Below are 19,585 nucleotides of genomic sequence, written 5' to 3' on the forward strand. Positions count from 1 at the left end.
CTATTTCCTGTCTAGTGCACTACGTTCAACCAGGGCCCTGGTCTAAAGTAGTGCACCGCATAGGGAATAGGGTGCCATATGGGACAGGCCCTATGTTTGTCATGAGTCACCTGTTCTCACAATTGGAGAAAAATCAATAGTTGTGTGCCAATAGGCCTATATTCAAGTCTCATCGCCTATCCTCATCTCCTTTTTTTTTTTTTTAAATCTCCTTTCCTTCTTGAGCCCAGAAAGGAGTTTATGTTTATGTTTATATTTACTGTACCATGAACTTTCCCCGGGCCCAGATTAAGCTCCGGACTATGAAATATTTCCTAGTGTTGATGTCTTCAGTATTATTCTACAATGTAGAAAATAGTACAAATAAAGAAAAACCCTTGAATGAGTAAGTGTGTCCAAACAACTGTATGTTGCGAGTGATTGTATGTGTTAGCCTCTTTAACATTCATCAACACACACAACAACACACACTAATCCCAGTTACCCAGAAGTTCAATTCATTTCCTGTTTTACTTCTGGGGGGGGAAATGCCGTTAACAATTGGGATTACCTTTGTGCAAAGGAAGTGAAGTCTCTTCCCTCTCAAATGTAAACTCTCGGCCAAGTCATGGACAAAAAGGACATTTTTTTTGTTTTCATACATTTTTAAGATTTAGACAATTTTGACTTTGTAGCTGTGGTAACCATTTACCACATGGTAACCATGGTACCATGGTAACCATTTACCACATGGTAACCATGGTACCATGGTAACCATTTATCATCCGCACAGGGGAGCTTGAAAATCGCTGCACAGGTTTAAGAACTGCCTCCACCCAATCCAAATTCATCCAATCAACAATGAAAACCCCAAACCAGGGGGTTTACTGCTGCTCGTAATCACAGTGTTCTATGACAGATTCTCACTGTTTCTGTCCACTTGAATCTGTCCACAAGCGATTACACACACACACACACACAGTCTAGTATAACTAACCTTGTGGGGACACACAATTAAGTCCAATTTAAAATCCTATTTTCCATAACCCCTAAACCTAAACCTAAGCCTGACCCTAAATCTAAGCCTGACCCTAAACCTAAGCCTAACCCTTAACCTAACCCTAAACCTACACCTAAACTTAATTCTAACCCTGACACTAATTCTAACCGTAACACTAATCCCCTTATAAATAACATTGGACCTTGTGGAGACTAACAAAAATGTCTACATTTGGTCAAATTTGTGTTCGTTTACTATTCTTGTGGGGACTTCAAGTATATTTAAACACGTCCAATTTACACACACAGGGCTAAGATACTCTACAAAGTCGGTTTCAATTGAACATTAGTATTTTGAGGAATTTCGATAAATTTTTTAGGCTAGAACTCAGCCTAAAAAATGCCCAGAGGTAGTCACTTTGAACCGTTGTAGATTCATATGATATATTTCATAAGATTAAAATACTATGGTAGTGGTTTACTAGTGATTTAATTCAGTCAATATTAGCTGTGTGCTAATCGTTGGGGTGAAGGGCACATAGCTGACAGAGCACAGAGTTCAGTCAACTATCCATGTTGACAACAAACTGATTGGACCAGCAAACTATTCCACCATTGAAGTTCTACATGTCAAACCAAGGTTGCCTGAACCCATTTTCTGATTAAAAAAAATATTGTTCTTATTTTTTTTAAGAAATAAATTATAATAGATTATATTATTACATATTCTTAATATTTATTATATACAGTATATTATTATCGTAATTATCATCTGGGGCAGCAGGGTAGCCTAGTGGTTAGAGTGTTGGTAGGTTGCAAGATCGGAAGGTTGTAAGTTCAAACCCCAAAGCTGACAAGGTACAAGTCTGTCATTCTGCCCCTGAACAGGCAGTTAACCCACTGTTCCTAGACCGTCATTGGAAATAAGAATTTGTTCTTAACTGACTTGCCTAGTTAAATAAAGGTTACATTTAAGGTCACATTAAGACAGTGGCTGATGATTTGGTCGTTTTGTGACTTTCTCTATGAGGTGCTGAATCAATGCAGAACTGTGTGGGAGACAAATAAGACTCAATTAACTAGGCTATGATAATATACCGCCCATCTCTGACTGATCATAACATGGGTATATAAATCCTAACTTCTGCCTCAGTCAAAATACTCACTTAGTCATGTATTTATGTCAATGGGAGACTAAGGAAGTTAGGATCCCCCCCCAACAGGCCTAAATAACTGAGATGTTCAGCTTAATATATTCTCAATGCCTATCATATTATATCCTAATGTCTATATATTCTCAATGTATATGATATTATATCCTAATGTCTATATATTCTCAATGCCTATCATATTATATCCTAATGTCTATATATTCTCAATGTATATGATATTATATCCTAATGTCTATATATTCTCAATGTCTATCATATTATATCCTAATGTCTATATATTCTCAATGTCTATCATATTATATCCTAATGTCTATATATTCTCAATGTATATCATATTATATCCTAATGTCTATATATTCTCAATATATATGATATTATATCCTAATGTCTATATATTCTCAATGTATAAGCCTATACCTTAATTAGGACCATAGAGCTCTCTGACATCTAATGTTATTAAATCTTATCTATTATTAATATTGTGGTTGATTTCTGTTTATACTATAAAATATACCTTTTTCCCTCTAACTTTTGACTGTTTGTTGTTTTTTTTTACCCAAGAGACATGCACATAAAGAATAATATAATAATTAGTATAATTATAATTATAAAATACCTTTAAACATACCACACAAAACATGAAGTTGAAGTGAAAATATTTTTATTGTCGCATCAGTAGCTTAGTTTGGACATTCTAACGGAAGTTCTAACGTAGTTCTTAGAACCGCTTTCTGTTCTTAGAACAGTTATTTGAACATTGGCAGTACCTGATTGGTTCAGAAGTTAGCCGGTTGTTTGTTTTTGTCCCATGAACATTCAGTACATTGACATCATTCACAGGGTCAGACAAAAAAAACAAACACATTTTAATCATCTACTCACAGAATCAACAGTCAGCAATGTCTCTCTCTATCTCTGTCACTCACTCCCCATCCTTCTCTCTCTCTCTCTCTCTTCCTCTATCACCTGTCCTGGTAGTCTATACCCCTTCTGGTAGTCAGCTCAGGAGAGGTTGAGAATACACTATGATGTATAGTACAGCATATTTTAGACAGTATCTCTGGAACTTATTTTATACAATTTGTTAGATTATTATTTTTTTTTAACACAAACACATCATATGAGCAAATGGCTGAACTACTTTACGAGTGTTTATTCATTAGGCTACTGTTGATCACATTCTAGGATTTGATTTGAGCTACGACAAAAAAATAGAAACGTTTCACTTCTCACTGCTAGCTATGACGCTAAGAGCTGCTGGCCAAGACGCTCACCGCTAACGGCCGCTAGGCTAAGGTGTTAATCGCTAATGTCAGTTTGGCTAAGATGCTAACGGAGGCTAACATGCTAATTGCTAACGGCCACTAGGCTAAGATACTAACAGTGGCTAAACAGCGGCTAGCTAGGTCAAATATTGGGCAGTTACTCCTGGTCATCAGGACTTTTTCCCACATAATCTGCCTGCCGTTTGCTCCGGACGCTAGTTTTCACGCCGTGGCTGTGGCTTAGGAAATCCGGGACATCATCGTCATCTTTCCCGCGCATAAACACTCCGAGATCCATTCCGAATGAATCAGCTCCGAAGCCGTCGGCAGCGCCGCCGGTCTTGGTACTGCTGAGGAGGCTACTGCCTCCCTTGTTACTGCCGTGGCTTGTGGTTTTGGTGAATGAGGAGGAGGAGGAGGAGGAGGAAGAGGAAGAGAGGGATGGGAAGAAGTCCCCCATCCCTCCTCCGCCGCCGCCGAGCTTCATTGCCTCACAGCCTGGTCCGCTCGAAACTTCCTCGATGCGTTCCACCGGCCCGTCCTTCGTATGCACTGTCGTCTTCTTTATGGTCTTGGTACAGCTCGATATATGCGTGGTCTGGTGACCGGTAGAGGTGAAATCTCCGCCTCCAAGACTCCCCAGCCCTCCGCCGAGTCCACCCATCCCCTTAAAGAAATCCCCATCTCCATCCCCCCTCGTACCTCCACCACCACCCCCACCACCACCCAGCTCCGTGATCGTTTTCTTCGACCCGTCCTTCGACCCTGATCCCGTTGACCAACTCGATGATGAAGATGAAGAAGATGAAGATGAAGACCCTGAGGTCGAAGGCTGGAAGTGCGTACCCGGGACCTTGCTGACAGAGGCGGCAGATGAAGCGCTGGACCCCTCGGCCTCCAAGGTCAGTTTCACGGACTTCACCTCCGGGAAGAAATCCTGCTTCTGCTCCCCTGCCAGGCTGGACTTAAACTTGCTGAGAGGGGGGCGTGGGGAGAAGGGAATGGGAGAGAAGAGGAGAGGGGAGCAGATGGAGGAGAGGAGAGAGGAGAGGAGAGGAGAAGGGAGGGGGAGAGGAGAGGAGAGGAGAGTGGGTGGGAGAGGAGAGGAGAGGAGAGGAGAGGAGAGGAGAGGAGAGGAGAGGAGAGGAGAGGAGAGGAGAGGAGAGGAGAGGAGAGGAGGGTGGGTGGGTGGGAGAAGAAAAAGAAAAAGGTGATTATCAAGAGGTCATCCATCATCTTCTTCATCCTCAGCATCATCATCCTCCTCCTCACCTGTCGACCAAGACGTCTTTAAGCGGGCGGCTCTTCATGATGTGCAGCGAGCCGACGGTCTCAACAGACTGAACCCTCTGGGCTTCTAGCTGGTCCATCTGCTTGTCCAGGGCCACGTAGGATGATTGATCAACGGAGAACTCAGCGTAGCCCTTACAAGACCCCTTACAGGAGCGCAGCTTGATGTCAATGTCCACCTGGGAGAGGGGAGGGGTTAGAGGAGAGAGGGGGAGAAGGGAGGGGTTAGAGGAGAGAGGGGGAGAAGGGTGAGGTTAGAGGAGAGTGGGGGAGAAGGGGGGGGGGGGGGGTTAGAGGAGAGAGGGCGGAGAAGGGAGGGGTTAGAGGAGAGAGGGGGAGGGGGATGAGAAGAGAATTTATAATTCAGATCTCTCAAACCAGACGAATAACACCAAGGGTCCTGAACACATAGGTGGAAACTCTCTGTGGAACCAAAGTGACTGTCTCTACATCTGCAGTCTCCTCATCTTTAATGTGTATGTATATATATTTTGCGCATATTTATGTTGTATTATACAACTGTTAAAGAGACCTAGGTCTCAATATGTCTTCGCTGGTCTCTGACCCTGGTCTTCACCATCACCACCAATCTTAATCACCAATCTTAATCGCTAATCTTAATCACCAATCTTAATCGCTAATCTTAATCACCAATCTTAATCACTAATCTTAATCGCTTTTCTTAGTCACTAATCTTAATCACTAATCGTAAATGCTAATCTTAATCACTAATCTTAATCGCTAATCGTAATCGCTAATCATAATCGCTAATCTTAATCACTAATCTTAATCGCCAATCTTAATCACTAATCTTAATCGCTAATCGTAATCGCTAATCTTAATCACTAGTCTTAATCGCTAATCGTAATCGCTAATCGTAATCGCTAATCTTAATCACTAATCTTAATCTCACCTCCATCCTCTGCATCTCTATAACCTGGTCTTTGATGCTGGTCTTCAGAGTGTTGAGGATCCTCAGCTGGCGGTCTATCTTGATCTTGATGTCGACGATCCTCTGACGGAGGCGTTCAGCCAGGTCATAGAAGCTGTTGTCATTACCTGTTGGGACAGAGGAGAGGGAGAAAGGGATGGTTAACATTGATATATATATATATTTATATATATATATATATATATATATATATATATATATATATATATATATGTAGAGAGAGAGAGAGAGAGAGAGAGACAGACAGAGAGAGAGACAGAGAGAGAGAGAGAGAGAGAGAAGGAGAGAGAGAGAGAGAGAGAGAGAGAGAGAGAGAGAGAGAGAGAGAGAGAGGAGAGAGAGAGAGAGAGAGAGAGAGGGAGAGAGAGAGGGAGAGAGAGAGAGAGAGATAGAGAGAGAGCGAGAGAGAGAGAGAGAGAGAGAGACAGAGAGAGAGAGAGAGAGAGAGAGAGACAGAGAGAGAGAGAGAGAGAGAACTAGTGCATGTAAAACATCGAGATCAGTCAAACAAAGCCGAACGTTCATCCAATCAAACAATATTATGGTACAGTATCTCACCTGCGTTGGAGGTGAGTTTCTCCTTGAGGTAGTCATAGGTCTGTTTGGATGCCTGGTCGGCAGAACGGTGTTTGGCTCTGTTCTGGTCAAGGAGCTGCCTAATCTTCTCTATCTTCTTCAGCAGGGAATGGTCTGCCTTGTCTAACAGACCCTGGATACGACAACCTGACGGGCACTTAGGACCCTGGAGAGGAGAAGGAGGAGGAGAGAGAAGAAGAGGAGGGGAGAGGAGAGGAGCAGGAGGAGAGAGAAGAGGAGGGAGGGGAGAAGAGAGGAGGAGAGAGAAGAGGAGGGAGGGGAGAAGAGAGGAGCAGGAGAAGAGAGAAGGGGAGGAGGAGGATGTGAGAGGAGGAGAGAGGAGAGAGAAGAGGAGGGAGGGGAGAGGAGAGAGTTACAGGACATAGACGGACGGCTTCCCAGACGCAGTTTAAGCCTAGTCCTCAAATCCACCCCAGAGTGAATATAAACTACTGAGACATGGAGACATGGAGACAGGAAGACCGAGACAGTGAGACATGGAGACAGATGGACATGGAGACAGGCAGACAGGGGAAAATGGAATCAAATCAATGCCTAATCATAACTAATGCCTAGTCAAATCATCACCTAGTCAAATCATCCCCTAGTCAAATCATCCCCTAGTCAAATCATCCCCTAGTCAAATCATCCCCTAGTCAAATCAACACATAGTCAAATCATCACCTAGTCAAATCATCCCCTAGTCAAATCATCCCCTAGTCAAATCATCCCCTAGTCAAATCATCCCCTAGTCAAATCAACACATAGTCAAATCATCCCCTAGTCATATCATCCCCTAGTCAAATCATCCCCTAGTCATATCATCCCCTAGTCAAATCATCTCCTAGTCAAATCAACACATAGTCAAAATGGATTGTAAAATGTCTGTGTTTTCAATCAACTTGATCAAATATGAACTTTTATTAATCTAGGAGTTTGAGTAACTGATCATCTCCATGTTGACATGTTTTCCTACCCCTCACCTGAAAAGGATACAACTATACACACTATGTCAAATAAAACCACAACAAAGATTCTAAATATGTATGTATATTATTCAGACGTTTCCGGTCTTCCTGCGAGTGAAAACGTACCCAGTCGTCATCTGAGCAGAAAGGCCAACTCCTCTCTGCGGCACATTTATCAGCCTTGTAACCATGTTCTACTGGTCGGGTTCCACGAGGGCTCAATACGGCCGCTGCGTCCTCAGCCTGAGAGAGACCAGGAGGGAGGAAAGGGGGAGATGGAGGTGGGGGATAGAGAGAGGGGGGAGGGGGGTGAAATAGAGAGAGAGAGAGGGGGTGAAATAGAGAGAGAGGGGTGGATAGATAGAGAGAGAGAGGGGGGGAGAGAGAGAGGGGGGGGGGACAGAGAGAGAGAGAGGGGGGGTGAAATAGAGAGAGAGAGAGAGACAGAGAGAGAGAGAGACAGAGAGAGAGACAGAGAGAGAGAGAGAGAGAGAGAGAGAGAGAGAGAGAGAGAGAGAGAGAGAGGGAGAGAGAGAGACAGAGAGAGAGAGAGAGACAGAGAGAGAGGGAGAGAGAGAGAGACAGAGAGAGAGACAGAGAGAGAGAGACAGAGAGAGAGAGAGAGAGAGAGAGAGAGAGAGAGAGAGAGACAGAGAGAGAGAGAGAGAGAGAGAGACAGAGAGAGAGAGAGAGAGAGAGAGAGAGAGAGAGACAGAGAGAGAGAGACATTAATAGAAAATGACTCATGTAAAAGTGAAAGTCCCCCAGTCAAATACTACATGAGTAAAAGTATACAAATATTTGGTTTTAAATATACTTAATTATAAAAAGTAAGTAACTTAAGTATTAAAGATAAAAGTAAAGTATGAATAATTTCTAATGACTTATATTAAGCACAATTTGTGATTTATTTTTATTTTTACGGAAATCCAGGGGTCATACTCCAACTCTCAGACACAATTTACAAACAAAGCGTTTGTGTTTAGAGAATCTGCCAGATTAGAGGCTGCAGGGATGACCAGGGATATTCTCTGTTTAGAGAGTCCTCCAGATCAGAGGCTGCAGGGATGACCAGGGATATTCTCTGTTTAGAGAGTCCTCCAGATCAGAGGCTGCAGGGATGACCAGGGATATTCTCTGTTTAGAGAGTCCTCCAGATCAGAGGCTGCAGGGACGACCAGGGATATTCTCTGTTTAGAGAGTCCTCCAGATTAGAGGCTGCAGGGACGACCATGGATATTCTCTGTTTAGAGAGTCCTCCAGATTAGAGGCTGCAGGGACGACCAGGGATGTTCTCTGTTTAGAGAGTCCTCCAGATCAGAGGCAGTAGGGACGACCATGGATATTCTCTGTTTAGAGAGTCCTCCAGATCAGAGGCTGCAGGGACGACCAGGGATGTTCTCTGTTTAGAGAGTCCTCCAGATCAGAGGCAGTAGGGACGACCATGGATATTCTCTGTTTAGTGAGTCCTCCAGATCAGAGGCAGCAGGGACGACCAGGGATATTCTCTGTTTAGTGAGTCCTCCAGATCAGAGGCAGTAGGGATGACCATGGATATTCTCTGTTTAGAGAGTCCTCCAGATCAGAGGCAGTAGGGACGACCAGGGATGTTCTCTGTTTAGAGAGTCCTCCAGATCAGAGGCAGTAGGGACGACCAGGGATGTTCTCTGTTTAGAGAGTCCTCCAGATCAGAGGCAGCAGGGACGACCAGGGATGTTCTCTGTTTAGAGAGTCCTCCAGATCAGAGGCAGTAGGGACGACCAGGGATGTTCTCTGTTTAGTGAGTCCTCCAGATCAGAGGCAGCAGGGACGACCAGGGATATTCTCTGTTTAGTGAGTCCTCCAGATCAGAGGCAGTAGGGACGACCAGGGATGTTCTCTGTTTAGAGAGTCCTCCAGATCAGAGGCAGCAGGGATGACCAGGGATGTTCTCTGTTTAGTGAGTCCTCCAGATCAGTGGCAGCAGGGACGACCAGGGATGTTCTCTGTTTAGAGAGTCCTCCAGATCAGTGGCAGCAGGGACGACCAGGGATGTTCTCTGTTTAGAGAGTCCTCCAGATCAGAGGCAGCAGGGACGACCAGGGATGTTCTCTGTTTAGTGAGTCCTCCAGATCAGAGGCTGCAGGGACGACCAGGGATGTTCTCTGTTTAGTGAGTCCTCCAGATCAGAGGCAGCAGGGACGACCAGGGATATTCTCTGTTTAGTGAGTCCTCCAGATCAGAGGCAGTAGGGACGACCAGGGATGTTCTCTGTTTAGTGAGTCCACCAGATCAGAGGCAGCAGGGACGACCAGGGATGTTCTCTGTTTAGTGATTCCTCCAGATCAGAGGCAGTAGGGATGACCAGGGATGTTCTCTGTTTAGTGATTCCTCCAGATCAGAGGCAGTAGGGACGACCAGGGATGTTCTCTGTTTAGAGAGTCCTCCAGATCAGAGGCAGTAGGGATGACCAGGGATGTTCTCTGTTTAGTGAGTCCTCCAGATCAGAGGCTGCAGGGACGACCAGGGATGTTCTCTGTTTAGAGAGTCCTCCAGATCAGAGGCAGTAGGGATGACCAGGGATGTTCTCTGTTTAGAGAGTCCTCCAGATCAGAGGCTGCAGGGACGACCAGGGATGTTCTCTGTTTAGAGAGTCCTCCAGATCAGAGGCAGTAGGGACGACCAGGGATGTTCTCTGTTTAGTGAGTCCACCAGATCAGAGGCAGTAGGGACGACCAGGGATGTTCTCTGTTTAGTGAGTCCACCAGATCAGAGGCAGTAGGGACGACCAGGGATGTTCTCTGTTTAGTGAGTCCTCCAGATCAGAGGCAGTAGGGACGACCAGGGATGTTCTCTGTTTAGAGAGTCCTCCAGATCAGAGGCAGCAGGGATGACCAGGGATGTTCTCTGTTTAGAGAGTCCTCCAGATCAGAGGCAGTAGAGATGACCAGGGATGTTCTCTGTTTAGTGAGTCCACCAGATCAGAGGCAGTAGGGACGACCAGGGATGTTCTCTGTTTAGTGAGTCCTCCAGATCAGAGGCAGTAGGGACGACCAGGGATGTTCTCTGTTTAGAGAGTCCTCCAGATCAGAGGCAGCAGGGACGACCAGGGATGTTCTCTGTTTAGAGAGTCCTCCAGATCAGAGGCAGTAGGGACGACCAGGGATGTTCTCTGTTTAGAGAGTCCTCCAGATCAGAGGCAGCAGGGACGACCAGGGATGTTCTCTGTTTAGAGAGTCCTCCAGATCAGAGGCAGCAGGGACGACCAGGGATGTTCTCTGTTTAGTGATTCCTCCAGATCAGAGGCAGCAGGGATGACCAGGGATGTTCTCTGTTTAGAGAGTCCTCCAGATCAGAGGCTGCAGGGACGACCAGGGATGTTCTCTGTTTAGAGAGTCCTCCAGATCAGAGGCAGTAGGGACGACCAGGGATGTTCTCTGTTTAGTGAGTCCACCAGATCAGAGGCAGTAGGGACGACCAGGGATGTTCTCTGTTTAGTGAGTCCACCAGATCAGAGGCAGTAGGGACGACCAGGGATGTTCTCTGTTTAGTGAGTCCTCCAGATCAGAGGCAGTAGGGACGACCAGGGATGTTCTCTGTTTAGAGAGTCCTCCAGATCAGAGGCAGCAGGGATGACCAGGGATGTTCTCTGTTTAGAGAGTCCTCCAGATCAGAGGCAGTAGAGATGACCAGGGATGTTCTCTGTTTAGTGAGTCCACCAGATCAGAGGCAGTAGGGACGACCAGGGATGTTCTCTGTTTAGTGAGTCCTCCAGATCAGAGGCAGTAGGGACGACCAGGGATGTTCTCTGTTTAGAGAGTCCTCCAGATCAGAGGCAGCAGGGACGACCAGGGATGTTCTCTGTTTAGAGAGTCCTCCAGATCAGAGGCAGTAGGGACGACCAGGGATGTTCTCTGTTTAGAGAGTCCTCCAGATCAGAGGCAGCAGGGACGACCAGGGATGTTCTCTGTTTAGAGAGTCCTCCAGATCAGAGGCAGCAGGGACGACCAGGGATGTTCTCTGTTTAGTGATTCCTCCAGATCAGAGGCAGCAGGGACGACCAGGGATGTTCTCTGTTTAGTGAGTCCTCCAGATCAGAGGCAGTAGGGACGACCAGGGATGTTCTCTGTTTAGTGAGTCCTCCAGAACAGAGGCAGTAGGGATGACCAGGGATGTTCTCTGTTTAGTGAGTCCTCCAGATCAGAGGCAGCAGGGACGACCAGGGATGTTCTCTGTTTAGTGAGTCCTCCAGATCAGAGGCAGTAGGGATGACCAGGGATGTTCTCTGTTTAGAGAGTCCTCCAGATCAGAGGCAGCAGGGACGACCAGGGATGTTCTCTGTTTAGAGAGTCCTCCAGATCAGAGGCAGTAGGGATGACCAGGGATGTTCTCTGTTTAGAGAGTCCTCCAGATCAGAGGCAGTAGGGATGACCAGGGATGTTCTCTGTTTAGAGAGTCCTCCAGATCAGAGGCAGTAGGGACGACCAGGGATGTTCTCTGTTTAGAGAGTCCTCCAGATCAGAGGCAGTAGGGATGACCAGGGATGTTCTCTGTTTAGTGAGTCCTCCAGATCAGAGGCAGTAGGGACGACCAGGGATGTTCTCTGTTTAGTGAGTCCTCCAGATCAGAGGCAGTAGGGACGACCAGGGATGTTCTCTGTTTAGAGAGTCCTCCAGATCAGAGGCTGTAGGGACGACCAGGGATGTTCTCTGTTTAGTGAGTCCTCCAGATCAGAGGCAGTAGGGATGACCAGGGATGTTCTCTGTTTAGTGAGTCCTCCAGAACAGAGGCTGTAGGGACGACCAGGGATGTTCTCTGTTTAGAGAGTCCTCCAGATCAGAGGCAGCAGGGACGACCAGGGATGTTCTCTGTTTAGTGAGTCCTCCAGAACAGAGGCTGTAGGGACGACCAGGGATGTTCTCTGTTTAGTGAGTCCTCCAGATCAGAGGCAGTAGGGATGACCAGGGATGTTCTCTGTTTAGTGAGTCCTCCAGATCAGAGGCAGTAGGGATGACCAGGGATGTTCTCTGTTTAGTGAGTCCTCCAGATCAGAGGCAGTAGGGATGACCAGGGATGTTCTCTGTTTAGTGAGTCCTCCAGAACAGAGGCTGTAGGGACGACCAGGGATGTTCTCTGTTTAGAGAGTCCTCCAGATCAGAGGCAGCAGGGACGACCAGGGATGTTCTCTGTTTAGTGAGTCCTCCAGAACAGAGGCTGTAGGGACGACCAGGGATGTTCTCTGTTTAGTGAGTCCTCCAGATCAGAGGCAGTAGGGATGACCAGGGATGTTCTCTGCTTAGTGAGTCCTCCAGATCAGAGGCAGTAGGGATGACCAGGGATGTTCTCTGTTTAGTGAGTCCTCCAGATCAGAGGCAGTAGGGATGACCAGGGATGTTCTCTGTTTAGTGAGTCCTCCAGATCAGAGGCAGTAGGGACGACCAGGGATGTTCTCTGTTTAGTGAGTCCTCCAGATCAGAGGCAGTAGGGATGACCAGGGATGTTCTCTGTTTAGTGAGTCCTCCAGATCAGAGGCAGTAGGGATGACCAGGGATGTTCTCTGTTTAGTGAGTCCTCCAGAACAGAGGCTGTAGGGACGACCAGGGATGTTCTCTGTTTAGTGAGTCCTCCAGATCAGAGGCAGTAGGGATGACCAGGGATGTTCTCTGCTTAGTGAGTCCTCCAGATCAGAGGCAGTAGGGACGACCAGGGATGTTCTCTGTTTAGTGAGTCCTCCAGATCAGAGGCAGTAGGGACGACCAGGGATGTTCTCTGTTTAGAGAGTCCTCCAGATCAGAGGCAGTAGTGACGACCAGGGATGTTCTCTGTTTAGTGAGTCCTCCAGATCAGAGGCAGTAGGGATGACCAGGGATATTCTCTGTTTAGAGAGTCCTCCAGATCAGAGGCAGTAGGGACGACCAGGGATGTTCTCTGTTTAGAGAGTCCTCCAGATCAGAGGCAGTAGGGACGACCAGGGATGTTCTCTGTTTAGAGAGTCCTCCAGATCAGAGGCTGCAGGGACGACCAGGGATGTTCTCTGTTTAGAGAGTCCTCCAGATCAGAGGCTGCAGGGACGACCAGGGATGTTCTCTGTTTAGTGAGTCCTCCAGATCAGAGGCAGTAGGGATGACCAGGGATGTTCTCTGTTTAGTGAGTCCTCCAGATCAGAGGCAGTAGGGACGACCAGGGATGTTCTCTGTTTAGAGAGTCCTCCAGATCAGAGGCTGCAGGGACGACCAGGGATGTTCTCTGTTTAGAGAGTCCTCCAGATCAGAGGCTGCAGGGACGACCAGGGATGTTCTCTGTTTAGTGAGTCCTCCAGATCAGAGGCAGTAGGGATGACCAGGGATGTTCTCTGTTTAGTGAGTCCTCCAGATCAGAGGCAGTAGGGACGACCAGGGATGTTCTCTGTTTAGTGAGTCCTCCAGATCAGAGGCAGTAGGGATGACCAGGGATGTTCTCTGTTTAGTGAGTCCTCCAGATCAGAGGCAGTAGGGACGACCAGGGGTGTTCTCTGTTTAGTGAGTCCTCCAGATCAGAGGCAGTAGGGACGACCAGGGATGTTCTCTGTTTAGTGAGTCCTCCAGATCAGAGGCAGTAGGGACGACCAGGGATGTTCTCTGTTTAGTGAGTCCTCCAGATCAGAGGCAGTAGGGACGACCAGGGATGTTCTCTGTTTAGTGAGTCCTCCAGATCAGAGGCAGTAGGGATGACCAGGGATGTTCTCTGTTTAGTGAGTCCTCCAGATCAGAGGCAGTAGGGATGACCAGGGATGTTCTCTGTTTAGTGAGTCCTCCAGATCAGAGGCAGTAGGGATGACCAGGGATGTTCTCTGTTTAGTGAGTCCTCCAGATCAGAGGCAGTAGGGATGACCAGGGATGTTCTCTGTTTAGTGAGTCCTCCAGATCAGAGGCAGTAGGGACGACCAGGGATGTTCTCTGTTTAGTGAGTCCTCCAGATCAGAGGCAGTAGGGATGACCAGGGATGTTCTCTGTTTAGTGAGTCCTCCAGATCAGAGGCAGTAGGGATGACCAGGGATGTTCTCTGTTTAGTGAGTCCTCCAGATCAGAGGCAGTAGGGACGACCAGGGATGTTCTCTGTTTAGTGAGTCCTCCAGATCAGAGGCAGTAGGGATGACCAGGGATGTTCTCTGTTTAGTGAGTCCTCCAGATCAGAGGCAGTAGGGATGACCAGGGATGTTCTCTGTTTAGTGAGTCCTCCAGATCAGAGGCAGTAGGGACGACCAGGGATGTTCTCTGTTTAGTGAGTCCTCCAGATCAGAGGCAGTAGGGATGACCAGGGATGTTCTCTGTTTAGTGAGTCCTCCAGATCAGAGGCAGTGGGGATGACCAGGGATGTTCTCTGTTTAGTGAGTCCTCCAGATCAGAGGCAGTAGGGACGACCAGGGATGTTCTCTGTTTAGTGAGTCCTCCAGATCAGAGGCAGTAGGGATGACCAGGGATGTTCTCTGTTTAGTGAGTCCTCCAGATCAGAGGCAGTAGGGATGACCAGGGATGTTCTCTGTTTAGTGAGTCCTCCAGATCAGAGGCAGTAGGGATGACCAGGGATGTTCTCTGTTTAGTGAGTCCTCCAGATCAGAGGCAGTAGGGATGACCAGGGATGTTCTCTGTTTAGTGAGTCCTCCAGATCAGAGGCAGTAGGGATGACCAGGGATGTTCTCTGTTTAGTGAGTCCTCCAGATCAGAGGCAGTAGGGATGACCAGGGATGTTCTCTGTTTAGTGAGTCCTCCAGATCAGAGGCAGTAGGGATGACCAGGGATGTTCTCTGTTTAGTGAGTCCTCCAGATCAGAGGCAGTAGGGATGACCAGGGATGTTCTCTGTTTAGTGAGTCCTCCAGATCAGAGGCAGTAGGGATGACCAGGGATGTTCTCTGTTTAGTGAGTCCTCCAGAACAGAGGCAGTAGGGACGACCAGGGATGTTCTCTGTTTAGTGAGTCCTCCAGAACAGAGGCAGTAGGGACGACCAGGGATGTTCTCTGTTTAGTGAGTCCTCCAGAACAGAGGCAGTAGGGACGACCAGGGATGTTCTCTGTTTAGAGAGTCCACCAGATCAGAGGCAGTAGGGATGACCAGGGATGTTCTCTGTTTAGAGAGTCCTCCAGATCAGAGGCAGCAGGGACGACCAGGGATGTTCTCTGTTTAGAGAGTCCTCCAGAACAGAGGCAGTAGGGATGACCAGGGATGTTCTCTGTTTAGTGAGTCCTCCAGAACAGAGGCAGTAGGGACGACCAGGGATGTTCTCTGTTTAGAGAGTCCTCCAGAACAGAGGCAGTAGGGATGACCAGGGATGTTCTCTGTTTAGTGAGTCCTCCAGAACAGAGGCAGTAGGGACGACCAGGGATGTTCTCTGTTTAGAGAGTCCTCCAGAACAGAGGCAGTAGGGATGACCAGGGATGTTCTCTGTTTAGTGAGTCCACCAGATCAGAGGCAGTAGGGACGACCAGGGATGTTCTCTGTTTAGTGAGTCCTCCAGAACAGAGGCAGTAGGGACGACCAGGGATGTTCTCTGTTTAGTGAGTCCTCCAGATCAGAGGCAGTAGGGATGACCAGGGATGTTCTCTGTTTAGTGAGTCCTCCAGATCAGAGGCAGTAGGGACGACCAGGGATGTTCTCTGTTTAGTGAGTCCTCCAGATCAGAGGCGGTAGGGATAACCAGGGATGTTCTCTGTTTAGTGAGTCCTCCAGATCAGAGGCAGTAGGGACCAGGGATGTTCTCTGTTTAGTGAGTCCACCAGATCAGAGGCAGTAGGGATAACCAGGGATGTTCTCTGTTTAGTGAGTCCTCCAGATCAGAGGCAGTAGGGACCAGGGATGTTCTCTGTTTAGTGAGTCCACCAGATCAGAGGCAGTAGGGATGACCAGGGATGTTCTCTGTTTAGTGAGTCCACCAGATCAGAGGCAGTAGGGACGACCAGGGATGTTCTCTGTTTAGTGAGTCCTCCAGAACAGAGGCAGTAGGGACGACCAGGGATGTTCTCTGTTTAGTGAGTCCTCCAGATCAGAGGCAGTAGGGATGACCAGGGATGTTCTCTGTTTAGTGAGTCCTCCAGATCAGAGGCAGTAGGGACGACCAGGGATGTTCTCTGTTTAGTGAGTCCTCCAGATCAGAGGCGGTAGGGATAACCAGGGATGTTCTCTGTTTAGTGAGTCCTCCAGATCAGAGGCAGTAGGGACCAGGGATGTTCTCTGTTTAGTGAGTCCACCAGATCAGAGGCAGTAGGGATAACCAGGGATGTTCTCTGTTTAGTGAGTCCTCCAGATCAGAGGCAGTAGGGACCAGGGATGTTCTCTGTTTAGTGAGTCCACCAGATCAGAGGCAGTAGGGATGACCAGGGATGTTCTCTGTTTAGTGAGTCCTCCAGATCAGAGGCAGTAGGGACGACCAGGGATGTTCTCTTGATAAGTGCGTGCATTAGAACATTTTTCTAATCCTGCTAATCATTCAAAATGTAACAAGTACTTTTGGGTGTCAGGAGAAATGTACGGAGTAAAAAATACATTATTTTCTTAAGGAATGTTGTGAAGTAAAAGTTGAAGTTGTAAAAAAATATAAAGTAAAGTAAAGATACCCCAAAAAAACTACTTAGGTAGTACTTTATAGTATTTTTACTTCAGTACTTTACACCACTGCTGATAACATCCTTCTCTTCATGCCCCAGAAACCTGCTTTCATGCTCAAAATGTCACATTGAATTGAATTGAATTTTGGATAATAAATGATCCACACATCAAGCAAGATGTCCGCTTGATCCTAGAGAATAAAGCAGTCTTTAAAACACTTGTTCTCAACATGGCAGCTAACATATTAGCAAGGACTAGACACAGCATGTCACCTGGAAAAAGCGCTATATCAATCCCCCAAATTATTATTATTATTATTATTATGAAATAAAATATTATTAAATCTATTTAAATTTTAAAAATGTTTTAATAAATAATGAACATAAACATTTAAAAAAATGATATCCAATAAATTATTATTAAATAAAATATTATTAAACCTCTTACATTAAAAAATTATTTAATAAATAATGAACCAAAAAAATTAAATTTTTTAAAAATAAAATAAAAAGTGCTATATAAATCCAATATATTATTATTAAATAAAGTATTATTAAACCTCTTAAATTAAAATAATTATTTAATAAATAATAAAAACATATATTACCGTACCCAAGTGGAGGCGAGGACAGCCAGGCAGAAGCAGAGAATATTTAGTAGCTTCATCTCTCTTCTCTCTGTCCGTCTAGAATACTGCTCCCCCGAGCCTCAGGGCCCCTATATATGGCAATACCTGATGACAAACCCTCGGTTAGGTCCAAATGGCACCCTATTCCCTATATGGTGCACTACTTATATCTGGGGCCCATAGGGACACCCATAGGGCCCTGGTCTAAAGTAGTGCACTATGTAGGGAATAGGGTTCCATAGGGCTCTGGTCTAAAGTAGTGCACTATATAGGGAGCCATTTGGGATACGGCCTACATTAGTCACTGTTTGTCTAGCGAGCGGTCAATCCGAGAAACCTCCTGGGGTTTCGTAACGGATTGATTGACTCACAGGTTGCGATGCTTCTCATTCCAGGTTGTGTCCTTCACTTCTGCCCTTGACAGATCTGGGGCTGGCCGGTTGCATCAAACATCTCAGTAAGTGTGATCAGATAGGATCAGTCCCCTAGCTGTGAGGAGTAGAGGATTGATGCATACTGCCCCTGATCAGACTGGGTAGCTTTGAGGAGTAGAGGATTGATACATACTGTCCCTGATCAGACTGGGTAGCTGTGAGGAGTAGAGGGAATAGAACATAGGAGGAATGTTTTTGGAATGAAAGCAGTCTTGTTGATTTTAGTGTCTGTGTGGTTGTTTTTCACTATCTCTTCTCTGACCTGGAGGTGAGCTGACTCAGCAGTTTATGTCTGTATTGATTTTCTCAAACAGGTTGTCCCTTTGTAGCCTGGATAGGTTTGTACTAATGCCAACTCCACTGCTCATTGTCAAGCCAAACATGACTTTGAGTGACAAGGAGTTGGCGTGACAACACAAACAGCCTGACACTCAGGCTGAGAGGAGATGATGTTTTAGCACAGCGTGTTTTTTAGTCATCGTAACATCCCACACAGTACATGTAAACCCACACAGGACAGCAAATAGGGACAAATTCCGATATGTGTTTTTGCACCCAGTTCCCGAAAGTTCTGTGTTCTAAGTTCTAGTGTTCTGTGTTCTAACTTCTGTGTTCCATGTTCTAAAATAGGGACAAATTACGACAAAGATTTTCACCCCTCCCCTCCTTTACGTTTATTTAACTAGGCAAGTCAGTTAAGAACAAATTCTTATTTTCAATGACGGCCTAGGAACAGTGGGTTCGGGCCAAAACGACAGATTTTTTTACCTTGTCAGCTCCGGGATTCGATCTTGCAATCCTCCGGTTAATAGTCCCAACTCTCTAACCACAAGGCTACCTGCCGCCCTTCCATAAATAATACCGATGTAAATAACATGTAAATAACATATTTCTTTATTTAATTTTCTTTACCTTTTCAGGTGACATGTGAAAACATGTTTTCAATTTGTCATAATGGGGTATTGTGATGTCATTATTGTTACGACTTCTAGGAGTAGAGGGGGCGGAGTCAGGCGCAGAGAGCAGAGGGTAAAGGACAACTGTATTTATTCCGGAGAAAAGTAGGTCACGCCAAAACACCAGGCGCATACAATGACCGGCCCAAAAACAGGACACAAACAGTCCGGAGAAATACAGATAATATCACATCCACAAAACGAACAGAGAAACCAGCCTGCACCAAAGCCGACGGGCCTACTGGGTTTAAATAGCCCACAATCACAACCTAAACATGAAACAGGTGAAACTAATCAGACACAACTAAATGAAACAGAAAAGGGGATCGGTGGCAGCTAGTAGGCCGGCGACGACGATCGCAGAGCGCCGCCCGAACAGGAAGAGGCACCATCTTCGGATGGATTCGTAACAATAATGGGTTATTATGATGTAATAGTGGGGTATTGTGATGTCATAATGGGGTATTGTGATGTCATAATGGGGTATTGTGATGTTATAGTGGGGTATTATGATGCCATAATGGGGTATTATGATGTCATAATGGGGTATTACGATGTCATAATGGGGTATTGTGATGTCATAATGGGGTATTACGATGTCATAATGGGTATTGTGATGTTATAGTGGGGTATTATGATGTAATAATGGGGTATTGTGTGTAGATGGGTGAGAAAAAAAGTATTGAATCCATTTTGAATTCAGGCTGTAAGACAACAAAATGTGGAATACGTCAATACTTTCTGATGGCACTGTATGTAGTGACTGATGGACTTGAACTGATAGATTCATTGGTTCATATGTATTGA

At 46.2% G+C, this 19,585-nt stretch overlaps 1 protein-coding gene across 1 annotated transcript; it reads right to left on the minus strand.

The window, feature by feature from the left end:
- Positions 1–2,794: 2,794 nt before the first annotated feature.
- LOC139415796 (fibrinogen alpha chain-like) lies at positions 2,795–17,628 on the minus strand. The gene is made up of 6 exons (XM_071163889.1): positions 17,373–17,628; positions 7,328–7,444; positions 6,216–6,399; positions 5,619–5,764; positions 4,688–4,884; positions 2,795–4,389 (listed from the first exon to the last, which is right to left on the minus strand). The coding sequence occupies exons 1-6, from the start codon at positions 17,424–17,426 to the stop codon at positions 3,573–3,575; spliced, it is 1,515 nt and encodes a 504-aa protein (XP_071019990.1). The 5' UTR covers positions 17,427–17,628; the 3' UTR covers positions 2,795–3,572.
- Between the last annotated feature and the right edge of the window lie 1,957 nt (positions 17,629–19,585).

Source organism: Oncorhynchus clarkii, chromosome 9, assembly GCF_045791955.1.
Source record: "Oncorhynchus clarkii lewisi isolate Uvic-CL-2024 chromosome 9, UVic_Ocla_1.0, whole genome shotgun sequence".
Classification (NCBI taxonomy): domain Eukaryota; kingdom Metazoa; phylum Chordata; class Actinopteri; order Salmoniformes; family Salmonidae; genus Oncorhynchus; species Oncorhynchus clarkii.

What these genes read in the sequence shown, in the direction of transcription:
- LOC139415796 (XM_071163889.1), bottom strand. Translation starts at nt 17,426, where the DNA reads ATGAAGCTACTAAATATTCTCTGCTTCTGCCTGGCTGTCCTCGCCTCC. An exon ending in TCTGCTCAGATGACGACTGG is followed by an intron (nt 6,400 to 7,327) that starts GTACGTTTTCAC and finishes TCTCCTCTCCAG; the next exon opens with GGTCCTAAGTGCCCGTCAGG. An exon ending in AAAGACGTCTTGGTCGACAG is followed by an intron (nt 4,390 to 4,687) that starts GTGAGGAGGAGG and finishes CCCCCCTCTCAG; the next exon opens with CAAGTTTAAGTCCAGCCTGG.